The sequence below is a fragment of the Bactrocera dorsalis genome, chromosome 4 (assembly GCF_023373825.1).
Source record: "Bactrocera dorsalis isolate Fly_Bdor chromosome 4, ASM2337382v1, whole genome shotgun sequence".
Classification (NCBI taxonomy): domain Eukaryota; kingdom Metazoa; phylum Arthropoda; class Insecta; order Diptera; family Tephritidae; genus Bactrocera; species Bactrocera dorsalis.
Genome location: NC_064306.1, coordinates 367,734 through 382,623, shown reverse-complemented (window position 1 = coordinate 382,623; position 14,890 = coordinate 367,734). Strand labels below are relative to the sequence as shown.

The 14,890-nt window shown below is 37.5% G+C and overlaps 3 protein-coding genes across 3 annotated transcripts; 2 read left to right on the top strand and 1 right to left on the bottom strand.

The window, feature by feature from the left end:
- Positions 1–183: 183 nt before the first annotated feature.
- On the top strand, positions 184–3,210 carry LOC105230370 (ATP-binding cassette sub-family F member 1). Its single transcript, XM_011211101.4, has 2 exons — positions 184–1,387; positions 1,457–3,210. The coding sequence occupies exons 1-2, from the start codon at positions 331–333 to the stop codon at positions 3,073–3,075; spliced, it is 2,676 nt and encodes an 891-aa protein (XP_011209403.2). The 5' UTR covers positions 184–330; the 3' UTR covers positions 3,076–3,210.
- A 137-nt stretch (positions 3,211–3,347) lies between these two features.
- LOC105230365 (copper-transporting ATPase 1) lies at positions 3,348–9,378 on the top strand. Its single transcript, XM_011211094.4, has 4 exons — positions 3,348–4,944; positions 5,992–7,238; positions 7,298–8,074; positions 8,127–9,378. Exons 1-4 carry the CDS (start codon positions 3,816–3,818, stop codon positions 8,850–8,852), a joined length of 3,879 nt encoding a protein of 1,292 aa, XP_011209396.2. The 5' UTR covers positions 3,348–3,815; the 3' UTR covers positions 8,853–9,378.
- An 831-nt stretch (positions 9,379–10,209) lies between these two features.
- LOC105230366 (nardilysin) lies at positions 10,210–14,605 on the bottom strand. Its single transcript, XM_011211096.4, has 9 exons — positions 14,113–14,605; positions 13,834–14,054; positions 13,014–13,750; positions 12,743–12,949; positions 12,071–12,684; positions 11,887–12,010; positions 11,657–11,817; positions 11,376–11,595; positions 10,210–11,311 (listed from the first exon to the last, which is right to left on the bottom strand). Exons 1-9 carry the CDS (start codon positions 14,379–14,381, stop codon positions 10,424–10,426), a joined length of 3,441 nt encoding a protein of 1,146 aa, XP_011209398.1. The 5' UTR covers positions 14,382–14,605; the 3' UTR covers positions 10,210–10,423.
- Positions 14,606–14,890: the final 285 nt, after the last annotated feature.

Here is a 14,890-nt window from a genome sequence, read left to right as displayed (position 1 = left end):
TTTCGCGTTTGCGTTCCTCTCTTAGCAAACAAAAGAATTAACATATTGTTACTGAGTCGAACCTCATACTTATCTGAACATTGAATTCGGGGGTTTCTATTATAAATTTGCTGCAATTTCGCAATATGATGGACTTGTTTGACAACCACAAAATTCAACGTCATTTTGCAGACAATAATATTTTTTATTAGATACGGCAACATTGTTTTCTTATCCACGTGAAGCAAACTGGTGAAACTGCATCATCAGTCGTCTGCGTTTTCCAAAATATCCAAATTTAATTCGTGTATACTCTTTCATAATAATACGATAAAATAAATATTTTGCAGCATGTCAAAGGCGAAAGGAAAAAAGAAAAACGAACGGTTCGAAGATGAAGAGGATTCTGAACAAGTGAAGCCAGTGCCCAACAAGAAGAATAGTAAAAAGGGGAAAAAGGGTAAACGTGGCGGAGATTCTAGTGAAGACGAGTCTTTAGCTAGTAGCAAAGTGACCAGTATTGACGCCGATGATTTGGAAAGTGTAAAGTCTGGAAGTAAAACGGCGCCTTCGAAAGGAAAAAAGGGAAAGAAAGGCAAACGAAAAGATGACTGGAGTGATAATGATGACGAACCAGATGATATCGTGCAAATAGGTGGTAAGAATAAAATGTCAAACGCACAAGACAGTGATGATGAGGAAGTAATTGCTCCTCAACCAAGTTCCATTGCTAAGAAACAGGGAAAGAAGGGAAAAAAGAATAAAAAGAAGAATGAATTTAGCGATGATGAGGACAGTAATACTCCAAAGTCAAAATTCCTTGATTTGGAAGAAGAAGAAGATATCGATGATGATGAAGATCTTATTGTAGCCGCTAAACCATCAGCAAAAAATTCTAAAAAAGCACAACAACACAAAGTCAATAAATTTGCCATTAGTGACGATGATGACGAAGAGATTGAGGAGGAATTAGGACAAGAAGAAAACTCAATTGAAACGGATAAGCTTGATTCAGAGCCAAGCATAGCAAGTACAGAAAATGTAGAAGACTCCAAAATTACTAAACAAGTCCAAGACTTGCAAATTGAAGACAACGTGCCTAAAGAAATGCAACTTTTACCCGATGAGGACCAAACACCGGAAAAAGAAATCATAGAAGCAGTTAAACAGGATGCAGTTGAATCTACTTTAAAAGAAAAAAAGTTAACCCACAAAGAAAAAAAGAAGCAAAAGAAACAACAGGAATACGAAAAACAAATGGAGCTTATGACAAAGAAGGGTGGCTCTGGACATTCCGACTTAGATAGCAACTTCACTATGTCTCAAGTGCAACGTACTGCTGGTCAGCAAGCACAATTAGAACACGCAGTCGACATTAAAATCGAAAATTTCACCATATCAGCAAAAGGTAAAATATTGGTACAATTATTTTAAAACTTCTTTCGGATCGGCCTTGAACCATTTGTATCTTTTACAGGCAATGACTTATTTGTGAATGCCAACTTGTTGATTGCTCACGGTCGTCGCTATGGTTTGGTAGGCCCCAATGGGCATGGAAAAACTACTTTACTCCGTCACATAGCCACTCGCGCTTTTGCTATTCCGCCAAATATTGATGTATTGCTTTGTGAACAGGAAGTCGTGGCTACAGATAAAACAGCGATCGATACTATTCTAGACGCTGATGTAAAGCGAAATACACTTTTGGCAAAAAGCAAAGAGTTGGAGGATCAGTTTGCCGCTGGCGATATGAGTGTGCAAGAAGAACTAAATGACACATTTGCAGAGTTAAAAGCTATTGGAGCGTATTCGGCAGAAGCCCGTGCTCGACGCATTTTGGCTGGTTTGGGTTTTAGTGAAGAAATGCAAAATCGTCCGACTAACAAGTTTTCTGGTGGTTGGCGTATGCGAGTCTCATTAGCCCGTGCCCTTTATTTGGAACCAACGCTACTTATGCTTGATGAACCTACAAATCATTTAGATTTGAATGCTGTTATATGGTTGGACAACTATTTGCAAGGTTGGAAGAAAACTCTATTGATAGTTTCTCACGACCAGAGTTTCTTGGATAACGTATGTAATGAAATAATTCATCTCGATCAAAAAAAACTTCATTACTATAAAGGTAATTACTCCATGTTTAAGAAAATGTATGTTCAAAAGCGTCGTGAAATGATTAAAGAATATGAGAAACAAGAGAAACGTATTAAGGAGTTGAAAGCTCACGGCCAATCGAAAAAGGCGGCTGAGAAAAAACAGAAAGAAGTTCTCACGCGTAAGCAAGAAAAGAATAAATCTAAACAACAAAAGCAGGACGATGATGAGGGCCCACAGGAACTATTGGCTCGTCCGAAAGAATATATTGTCAAATTCCGTTTTCCAGAACCATCACAGTTACAACCGCCCATTTTAGGTATCCACAACGTTACCTTTGCGTTTGAAGGTCAGAAACCTTTGTTTATCAACACTGATTTCGGTATAGATCTCACCAGTCGGGTGGCCATTGTAGGACCGAACGGTGTGGGAAAATCTACTTTTCTGAAATTGTTATTAGGCGAACTCGAACCACAAAAAGGAGAACAAAGAAAGAATCATAGACTACGTGTTGGTCGCTTTGACCAGCACTCCGGTGAACATTTAACAGCTGAGGAATCTGCAGCGGAATATCTGCAGCGTCTGTTCAATCTCCAACATGAGAAAGCACGTAAAGCTCTTGGCTCCTTTGGTCTCGTAAGCCATGCCCATACAATTAAAATGAAGGATCTTTCTGGTGGACAAAAAGCACGTGTTGCACTTGCCGAACTCTGCCTGAGTGCGCCTGATGTTCTGATCCTTGACGAGCCTACTAATAATTTGGATATTGAGTCTATTGATGCATTGGCAGAGGCCATTAACGAATATGAGGGTGGAGTGATAATAGTTTCTCACGACGAAAGATTGATACGTGAGACTGGATGTACACTGTACGTAATAGAAGACCAAACGATCAATGAAATCGATGGTGAATTCGATGACTACCGCAAGGAGGTTCTCGACGCACTAGGAGAGGTTGTCAATAATCCCAGTGTCGTTGCCAATGCAGCTGTATTGCAATAACAACCGCTTTCTTTGATGTTAGTAATTTGAAATTGTTCTGTTACACATACTATACGAATAACATATTGAAATTATTTAAAGAAATATACTGTTAAAGTTGAGTTTAAAAAAAGGACCACTTAAACTCAAGATGAATATGTGATTGTTTTTCGTGCTATTGTAAAGAAATAATCTGAACTTATGTTTAAAATACATGTTATAAGAAAGAGAACAATTCATTTGACCGATTGCAAAAACAAACAACGGCTATAATAATTGTTATTATATTGAATTAACATATATATTTTGTCTAATGTGTTAATTTAATATGTCTAATATCAATAGATATATCATTAGCATCAATTGCCCTTCGTAAGTAGTTATATAAACAAGCGTCGTCTGACACATTCATAAATATTTTGCACACAACCCGCCTTAATGTTTAAAAAGATCAATTGCACGCACCAATATAAATAAGCTGGTTTTATATGAAACATAGATATGTGGCATCACTATTGAGCTTTTAAATTTACTTTGTCAAATACAATTTATAAGCAGGTTGTCACAAGTCTCCCATTTTCAGTGAACGTATAAACTCGGTGAAAAAAATAAAAACAATGAAATTTGAAAGTAGATCGCTTTTTTAGGTATTTGCTAAAAGGTGCTTAGAATAGTTAAACATTTCGTTAGTAAATTTCTAAGTATCAAGTGCAGAAGCACACTTTCCTTAAGAATTAATAAAGTCTTCAGAAACAAAAGTTATGAATGAATTGGAAACAGAAGGGCCAGACTCAAATGCTTTGACCTCAAAGATCGAACAAGTTTCTTATATTGGTTTGGAAAATAACATTGGACAGAGCAATACATTCAACAATCCGACAATCGTAAAATTTCCTGAAAATAAAAGAACAATGGATAATGAAAATATCCGTCTGCCTATTGAGGGCATGACTTGCCAGAGTTGCGTAAGGAATATCGAGAGCACAATATCAGGAAAGCCTGGAATAATAAATGTTCGTGTCGTTCTTGAAGATAAATGTGGTTATTTTGAATATAACCCCGACCAAACGGATCCCAGCAAAATCGCATTTGAAATAGAGGAAATGGGTTTCGATTGTCCGTATATGGAAACGGTATCACATCAGGCCTTTGAAAAGACCATGGAAGGGGACAGATGTGTTGGTGCCGAGACTCAAATACGCATTATTGGTATGACTTGCAATTCGTGTGTTCGGAACATTGAAGGAAATATAGGAACAAAGCCTGGTATATTACAAATAAACGTTAGTTTAGATGATAAGTGCGCTACGATAAAGTACGATGCAAGACAATTAACGCCCACAGACATTGCTGAAATGATTGACGACATGGGTTTTGAAGCAACCGTATTGGAAAAAGATAACGTTGGTGACGGAATTAGTTCAAGCAAAGTTTCATCTGAACGGAATTCAAAATCCCCTAAAAAGCAACAGGTGGCAAATGTGACTTCTGCGAACATATCCCAAAAAGCTCATACCGAAGTGTCCGTGGATGGGGTGCTATCCAAATGTTTTCTACATATACGTGGTATGACATGCGCCAGTTGTGTGGCAACTATTGAAAAACACTGTAAAAAGATATACGGGCTGGATAGCATACTTGTTGCACTACTTGCTGCTAAAGCAGAAGTAAAATATAATGCAAATGTTGTGACAGCGGAAAATATAGCGAAATCCATTACAGAGCTGGGATTTCCTTCAGAAATCATCGATGAACCGGGCAGTGGCGAGTCGGAGGTAGAAATTGAAATCACAGGTATGACCTGCGCGTCTTGTGTGAACAAAATCGAAACGCACGTATTAAAAGTGAAAGGCGTTACCGCAGCGTCTGTCACGTTATTGACTCGAAAAGGTATGTGAACAAAAATATAAATAATCTTAAAACATTGTTAAAAGGTTTTCTTGCCAACTAGCCATAGTAATTACATACACTATGTAGTCAATGAAAAAATCAAATATTTCCAATACCTTTACTTTTCGTGGGATTAAAGATTATTTCTATTAAGTAGTTGTTTATTGTGCCATAAAGGCACATAATATATATAAACTTGAAATGTACAACTTATTTAGTTAAATTGATAAAAAATATAAACGATATTTGATTCAATATTTTATAAAATTTACGGTCAATGCATGTGTACCCGTATGCATACATATTTAGAAATATGTGCACATTTGTGTATGTTTAAAATGTATGTATGTTTTATACTAAATATGTATGTAGTTAGTTGGAATTACATATGTTCGATAATATTAATCCTCAAATTGAGAATAAATTAACAGGCAAATATATTAAGGTAGGAGTATGACAGAGGGTCGAAACAAATGTGATAATCATGTCTGCAGAATATTTAAATTCTTATTTTTTCAATGCCCCAATAGTGCTTGATAACAAAAGGATCGACACCCAACCGCTTATCACAGAAAATTCAGTTATCTTAAATTCACTTATAGAAGTAAGACTTTTACCTACAGTAGACTTTTTAATTAAGCCTCCCACAATTTCATGTTAACCGTGATATGTATGTAGATAACATAAAATTGTAATAATGATAGGGTGCCTACATCTTTGATATACATTTTCCTTACGGCTTACATATGATATTTAGCAAAGTAGGTAGGAATACTGTATCGACATCATTTGCATGAATTTATAAACTTTTTTTTTTTTAATTTTCTCTATACATTTATTTATGGGTAATATGTCATCATTAAAATGCAATTACATATACGCTGTCATTCTTATCATTAGTTGTGACTTGTGAAATGTTAAAAAAAGCAAAATATCCAATGGTTATAACCACTTTTCCTGAGCATAGAATTAATATAGGATATATTCCTCAAATTGGAAATTTACAAAGAAAATTAAGTTAGATTTACTTTATCACTTACATTGTAGGTAAATTCCGCTATAATACCGAAAAGACGGGACCTCGCAGCATTTGCGAAGCCATTGAGCAACTGGGTTTTCAGGCACGTCTGCATAATGGCAGAGACAAGATGACCCACGACTATTTGCAGCATAAAGAAGAGATTGCAAAATGGCGCAACGCTTTCTTGGTGTCTCTTATCTTTGGCGGGCCATGCATGGTTGCCATGATCTATTTCATGGTTGAAATGAATGACAGAGGCCACGCAGCTATGTGTTGTTTAGTTCCCGGGTTGTCAATGGAAAACCTGGTAATGTTTCTGCTCTCAACGCCGGTGCAGTTTTTTGGTGGATGGCATTTTTACGTACAGTCTTTTCGAGCAATACGTCACGGTACCACTAATATGGACGTACTAATTTCTATGGTCACCACAATATCGTATATTTACTCTGTGGCTGTAGTCATAGCCGCTGTGTTGATGGAGCAAAACTCATCGCCATTAACTTTCTTTGATACACCGCCCATGTTGTTGATTTTCATATCTCTAGGTCGCTGGTTGGAACACATCGCAAAGGGAAAAACTTCAGAAGCACTATCAAAACTCTTATCACTGAAGGCGGCTGAGGCATTGCTGGTCGATGTGTCTCCTGACTTTGATATAAAATCAGAAAAAGTTATTTCAGTGGACTACGTACAACGTGGTGATGTTCTCAAGGTAATACCGGGTGCCAAGGTGCCTGTGGATGGCAAAGTACTCTACGGTAGTTCAACATGTGATGAAAGTCTCATAACCGGCGAGTCAATGCCGGTTGCCAAACGAAAGGGCGCAGTGGTAATTGGTGGTTCAATTAATCAGAATGGTGTCTTACTTATATCTGCTACTCATACTGGGGAGAATACTACCTTATCTCAAATTGTGCGCTTGGTTGAAGAGGCGCAAACTTCCAAAGCTCCAATACAACAGTTAGCTGATCGTATTGCAGGTTATTTTGTTCCATTCGTTGTGGCAGTATCGAGCATAACATTGATCGGTTGGTTAATTGCTGGATTCACTGATCCAGACCTTGTGCCCGTAGCTATGGAACACAAGATGCACATGGATTCACATGCAATTGTCATTAGTCATGCTTTCAAGTGTGCCCTTAGCGTGTTGGCAATTGCATGCCCCTGTGCGTTGGGTCTGGCCACTCCTACTGCAGTTATGGTAGCTACAGGTACTGGTGCGATCAATGGTGTACTTGTTAAAGGTGCCACAGCATTGGAAAATGCTTATAAGGTATGCTTTTGAAATAAATTCTTCATATTTGAATACATTAAATCTTTCTTCAATAATAGGTTAAAACCGTGGTGTTCGACAAAACGGGCACCATAACACACGGAATGCCTATGACATCTAAAATAGTTATGTTCGTCAAACCCGCTGTCTGTAGTTTGGCACGTGCGGTAACTATTATCGGTGCTGCAGAGTCGAATAGTGAGCATCCAATTGCATCTGCTATAGTACGCTTCTCCAAAGATTTATTGGGCTTACAAACATTTGGCAAAACACAGAACTTTCTCGCAGTACCAGGTTGTGGCATAAAGGTTACTGTTTTGCAGTACGAACAAGCGTTGCGTCAGGCTACTATTGCTGAAAAAATAATTAACTATGAGAATAATTACCGATCAAATCCAAGCGCCGTGCATACGGAAAACGGTGCAAGCATTGAGGAACTCATACCGCAGTTGCCTACTAGTAAATCCATGGAGCTACAACAGCAACAACAATTGCTCCAATTAGACGAAACACTATATGGCGCCGCAGCAAACACAGAAACTATCTCAAATGTATTGAGTAGTGAGATAAATGTGTTGATTGGCAACCGAGAATGGATGCATCGCAACGCCATAGCCGTGCCACATGAAATCGACAACTGCTTGAGTGAAGAAGAGTCGAAGGGACATACAGCTGTGCTTTGCGCACTCAATGGTCAGTTAATATGTATGTATGGAGTGTCGGACATGGTCAAACCTGAAGCGCATCTAGCTATCTACACACTAAAAAAAATGGGCATCAACGTAATTTTGCTAACTGGTGATAATGAAAATACTGCTGCAAGTATAGCTAGACAGGTAAGAAACAAGCAACAACGGAAAATGTTTGCTTTATTTTACGTTATTGCAGGTTGGAATTAAGCGCATCTTTGCCGAGGTTTTACCATCGCACAAGGTGGCTAAAATACAACTAATACAGGAAAGCGGCGCGCGAGTTGCAATGGTTGGCGATGGCGTCAACGATAGTCCTGCTCTTGCTCAAGCTGATGTGGGCATCGCGATCGCTGCTGGTACTGATGTAGCGGCTGAGGCGGCCGATGTGGTACTTATGCGTAACGACTTGCTCGACGTGGTGGCATGCCTTGATCTGTCCCGCCGCACCGTGCGCCGTATACGGTACAATTTCCTGTTTGCCAGTATGTACAATCTACTCGGTATACCGCTGGCTTCAGGCATATTTGCACCTCTCGGTTTCACATTGCAGCCGTGGATGGCATCAGTAGCTATGGCAGCCAGTTCGGTTTCCGTAGTCTGCTCATCATTAATGCTTAAATGTTATCGCAAACCATCGGCTGCTTCGCTGCGCACCCCCGAATATATGAAATATTTGGAGCAAGAACGCGACGGCGACCGTGAACTCGATAAATTGTCCTTACATCGCGGTTTAGAAGACCTACCGCGCGCGAAGTTAAATCGCTCAAATAGTTCTTTGTTGTCCCGAATTTTCCTAGGGGGAGCACAAAGCCGATATGATCACAATGAAGGTAGTCTCTTGGAGACAGACGGTGGTGAATTCACACCTAAAATTGTAAAGACGAAGAGCATCAAGAACGTGACGGAAATGCAGAAATTGTAGAGTGATTAAAGGCAAGTGCTTAGTGATTGTCCGTAGGCAGTGAAATGTAGAAGTTGTTTTTGTTATTTTATGTTATATTTATATATCTGAGACATATGTATATAAATTGTAGGAATAAGAAGCATAGCGCAGAAAATTTTCCATATATTTAGGTTTCTCATTTCTAAAACCACCTCTTTTGTACCGTTTTTGTACTTTGCCTAGTTATGAGCATTTACTTTGAATATTTGTATGTACATATGTATATAACAAATATGCATCTGCGCTAAGTCAACGGATAGTGTACGACGAACAAATATTGATTAAGCTAATCTATACACAAAATTTTTTCCATTTTTTGCCTTCCTATAAATAACCAACCTGAACAATAAAATCCTTAAAGGTACGACAAACTAACAAGTGTGCATATAAAATCGTTAAACCTATTGAACCTTATTTTTTATATATATACAATATAGTCATATACATACATATTCTTCAAAACGATTAAGAATAAAGACCCTGTATCAGTGAAAATCCAAAAAAATGCGTTAATCCTACTTTTGTTGCAGCGTTAATATACATACATATGTATGTGAGGTATCTGCGAGTAGTGAGGTTTGCATTGGTTTCGTTTCTTATCAAATTAAGGCGATAATAAAAACGAAATTTCTGATCATTATTATTTTTACTAGTAAATAGTAAAAGAATTTACTTTAAGCTAATATGTACGTATAAAACCGCCAATTTAAACCTTTCCTCGACCGACTTTTAAATACATATCTACATAGAGCCTCGAGAACAGAGATATATTCAACGAGATGATAAAAAAACAATACACATTGTACAAGTTTTAATTTCAAAATTAATCACTACAGTGTTATTTATCATGTTCAATAGGAGAGGAAAAAAGTTAATATTTGATAAATGCACGAGCTGATGACTGTGGCCCATAAATCATTCAAATATGTGGCTAAAAAGAACAGAACTGCTTAAAAAGTAAAATAATTTCACGTGGCACAATTATTTCACTAAACAAAAAATTATTATTATTCATACAGCAGCGCAGATGTTTTCTTTCAACGAATTGTTTGCTTAAGGCGTAATGATATTACTTCCGCACGTACATATATCAGTATGTACATATTTTTATTTAATTTTCGACTAAATCAGCCAAAATGCCAACACGTCTACACCAACTGTACATAATAGTTTTGACTTACTGCTGTTTGATCAAACACGTAGCAACTTCAACTGAAATATTTTGCAAATAACACAAAATCAGGATGAATTATGATTGTATAAATACCTAAGAGAAAAGGCCAACGATTAATTCCACCACATGTACTCCATTTAGTGATGAATGAGTTTAGTACCATTTTCTTTATATGTTCACTTGTAAGTGAATTCATTTTATTGACTCAAAATTTTCAAATTATTTCGGTTTTTTAAACTACTGCGAAAAAAAAGTGGTAATTACTAATGCAGGGCACATCATTGCTTTTAAATTTATGTTGAACCACCGCCAGTCCACTATGTGTAACCGGATTTTCCAAGAACTCTTCAAAACTCTAATCTTCCGTCGTGACTTTTTAACATTCCTCTATTATTTCCATCTGCGAACGCTCTGTACCATTTTCCAATTTAGTTTTAGTAATCGGGTATATATGCAAGTTTTCCTTAAAGTCCTTAATGTCTACTATTGTTGTTGCGTCCCCATCCTTCGGTATGAACCGCACATCCAATTTGCTAGCTAATGCATTGAAAAGCTCTTCATCATCGACCTCCGATTCACTGCCACTACTGCCCGCGCTGTCCTCATTGGAGTTCTCCTCGTCACGTTTAGCCGAACGCTTTGAGCGCACTGCGTCCTTATTGCCGATTACTTGCACCGACAACTTGCGTAAATTGGTTCGTTCGTTGTTTAGGCAAAAATCGATTATGTCTTGCTTAGTTAGCGCTCGCAAAACGTCAACTTCACGCCGCCTTCGATCGAAAACATATTCCTCGGATGTGATCTCCTCCCAATTGTGAGACACTTCCTCGGCGAGTGATATATCGACAACCTGCTTAATTTTTATTAACGACTCACGAACATGTTCGAAGTCTTCTTCACTCATCTCTTCCAAAATTTGCAACATTTTTCCTCGAAACACCTCAATCCTTTCGTCCACATGAGCGGCACTAAACTTTGTTTCCTGTGAATTTACAGCGATTGAGTAACCAATTATGCCATAGTTCATTCGCACTGATGCCGAAACATAGTATCCCAGCTGCTCCTTCGTACGGAGTGTGTCGAATAATGGTTCCTCAACAAACATCATTAATAGATCCAAGATGCTTTCGACTCGCAGAGAACACGGGCCTATTTGGTAAAAGTTACAAATTACAGTGTTCACATCCTCTTCATTAAGAGAACGGCAGCGTATGAAGTGAGAACCTTGAGGCAACTGGACGGTACGATTCTCAATGTATTTAGTCTAAGGCAAAAAGATATTAAAAAATATAAAGTTTTAGTAGTAAAGTGTTTCACATTTACTATACCTCCTTGATATTGCGACAATTAAGAGTAGTTAACACGGAATTCATTACATTATGTGCTGACTCCTCTGTCAAATTACCCTGCATTAGTGTCTGCAAATATAATTCACTCGTATAGGCGTCGGAGAAGTGCAACACATCATTTAATGTAAGGCTATCTAAACATTTATATTTTGTTATAATGGGCCAGCGGATGTGCTCTACGATACTTAAACGAATATCCCTAAAAAGTAAACAATACGGATTTTTAGGCTAGGCTGTGTACAAGTTTTCAAATTTCTTACTTGTTGAGAGTTCTCGGCTTGATCAATGAATTGAAATAAGATTTCTTCTGATCTGTTTTGAATATATTAAACTGATCTTCCGTTATGTGTTCACGCATTGACACCATAGCTTTGGTTATAATGCCCACAAGCAAATGTAATTTTTCATTATAACCATTCACCTTGAAATAATACAAAATAAAATAGTAAATTAATCGTAGTGAATCTAAAGTTATGTCAAGTATACATACCTTTAGTATTATGCCCTTTTCGGCAGTGTAGAATTGATACGAAAGGCCTGCAACAGTGGCTGGATACAATTCTTCACTAAGTCGGAATTTAACTAATCTCTCATAAAGTGCACACAGAGCGTCGCTGTAGACATTAATAGAAATAAGTAAATTTTTCTACAATGGAAAAAAGTGTGGTGTTTACTTTTTGGGATCCTTGCGTAATAGTGGTGATATAAAATAAAAATACATGTAAGCCTCAGGTAGGAGAAACTTATCATCTTGTCTAAACCACAATTCACATATATCCGTCTGAAGTATTTTCTTAGGGGCAGTCGGTAACTCTGGTTTTCCGTTTTCCTCCCAGTGTAAACGAAAATCATTCGAAATAAAACGATTTGGCTTCGGCAGGAACAACTCTGGCATGGGCTTTGAATTCTCCCAGAGTTCACGCCATTTTTGAGGCATTTTAATTGTGGTATATTCAGTACTGAACCATTTTTCTTTTTTGTCATATGTTACACCTTCATATTTGTGTTGCGAGGTGATCATTATATTGAATCTGAATTCGTTTAAATGCTTTACAACATCTTGAATGTGATCTTCATTGTACTCGTAATACAATTCAGTGCCAGTTAATATATCCTTCGGTGGATAATATTTCATTTTTACAGCTAATTTCTCCACATTGTCCAAAGCCGGACGCTGAGATTCGAACCGGAAGTTAGTCGCCTCAATTTTTTGCAACTCTGTGAAAGCATCTTTGAATGGGCCGCAGCCGGCAAAGAGTTTAATAAAGGCAAAACTAGCAGCAAGTACCTAAAATAAAAATTAGAAAATTAAATCTAATAGATATAGAATCGTATTTTGCGCCTACTTCGTCGAGATGCTGGAAACCGCGGTCAGTCAGAAAGATTCCGATAACAAAGGAAGAATAAATAGAATTTGATTCAAAACCGCTTTCATCGATCCCCGCTGTAAGTTCCAATGCCCACAAGCGTTTCCTTAAATAGGCACATAAACTGCCCTCTCCTTCGTATCCAATCAAATGTGAAATAAATTGATCTGGTTTTGTTTTATATTGCTATACGAACGAGAGGTATTGATTAGAAAATATATGTAGTACTTTTAATTATCAATATCCAAACCTTTATCATAGACGGCAGTACCCATGTAAGTTCTAGTTTACAAATATTTTCCACTGGTTTAACAAAAAATACTTCTTCGAAAAATTCCTTTCGGAAAGCGTTTCGATAATTGTATGGCGAAAGATCTAAACCCGGAAGATCGTTACTAGGAATACCCGAGAAGTGTTTCACAACCATTTGCTCCAACTCGTCGATGGGAAGACGAGCTTGTACACAAACACACATACGATGAGCACTGTAGTGTCGCTTTTGAAATTCATGTAACATTGCATGTAGATCATCATCACTTATTCCATCTTTAAGAGTTTTGAGATTGCCCCACGGGAACGTGGCATGTGGGTAGCCTGGTGTAGCGTAGGCAGCTACAAGTTGATCTCGGCGAACTTCGTCGTCATGTACAATTTGCTGAAATTCGGACTCAACAGAATCACGTTCACGTGTCATTGCTTCTTTTTTCATAAGTGGTGCTTTCAGCAATGCAGAGAAATAATCCATACTACTGTCTAAATGCTCTTCAGATACCTCAAAATAGAAACATGTTTCTTCGAACTCCGTATGCGCGTTGTCAAATCCGCCACATTTTTTAATGTGTGCATCAAACGCATTCTCCGCTGGATACTTTTCTGATCCCATAAAGATCATATGTTCCAGGAAATGGGCTAGCCCTTGATATTCGGTGGGTTCCGTGAATGAGCCAACGTCGACCAACAATGCACACGCAGCCAATTTCTCGTCACCTGTAGAGTCGATATAGTTTACATTTCAATTGATGCATTTATAGATAGTCGTATATAGTCGTATAAGGTTGTGTAAAACTAACCTTCTTCTGACTCTAAGTCTGAATCACTTTCACCATTGTCTGTTGTGGATGTGCTCATAGATTCTTCATCTTCACTGCTGGTACTACTACTCTCTTCAGCACAAGAGTCGCCTGTGGAGTCATAAGATGATGAGGACGATGAAGAAGTTAGTCCACAATGCGGCACCGGTGTAGGGTCCGACACAAGCAATGCTCGAATACCATTACTCAATAATAATGTTCTGTAAGAAAAATTGTCAAACTCAAAAATGAACTGAAAGTATTATAGTTTTTACTTACTTATAATGTTTTTTGTCGCTTTCCGATTTATCAGGAATTTCCAAATATTTCACAGAAGATTCTGTATTCACCATGTCTGTGTTTGAGAAACTATTTCTAAAATATCCTCGACGAGAAAAACGAGTTGATGTTCCCCGTTGTAGAAGGTATTCCGATGTAATATTTAGTGATTTCGCTTGTGCTACAGGCGTGTAGCAATTGGTAAGGTCAAAATAATATTCCAAAGATGTTTTTGTCACCAACAATTTCGAAAATCTTCGAATAATCATAAACCTTTTCACTATCTTCTTGAATTTTGGATAATCCCTATTATTATTATTATTTTTTGTTTGCAGTAGCGTTTTGTAGTCAAGGTTTTGAATTTTGTGAATTTGTTGCAATTCTTTTTATTTATAATTTATTAAAAGTAATAAAAACGTTCTGGATTTTTTCCTTAACCAAATTTACCGCAACCTCCATCGAAAAATGAAAGCAAAGTGACCGAAAATTAAATCCTACTGATGAGTTTTTGTTCTTCTCTGTTTGCTTTGACGTTTAGTCCACGTTCGCATTTCCCACTAGATTTTTACGCTCTCTTATTGGTGAGAGAGCGGTTGTAGCAGAGAACGTTCTCTTACGATTGTACATGACCGTAAAAAAGGCTTAATAAGAGTGAAGCAAATATATTTTCATTCACATCAATAAGATTTTCAACACCTAAATATAATGAATTACAAATATATCTAACTCTCTGTTCATAATATTGTTTTTATACGAAACAATGTATGTAAATAATTTA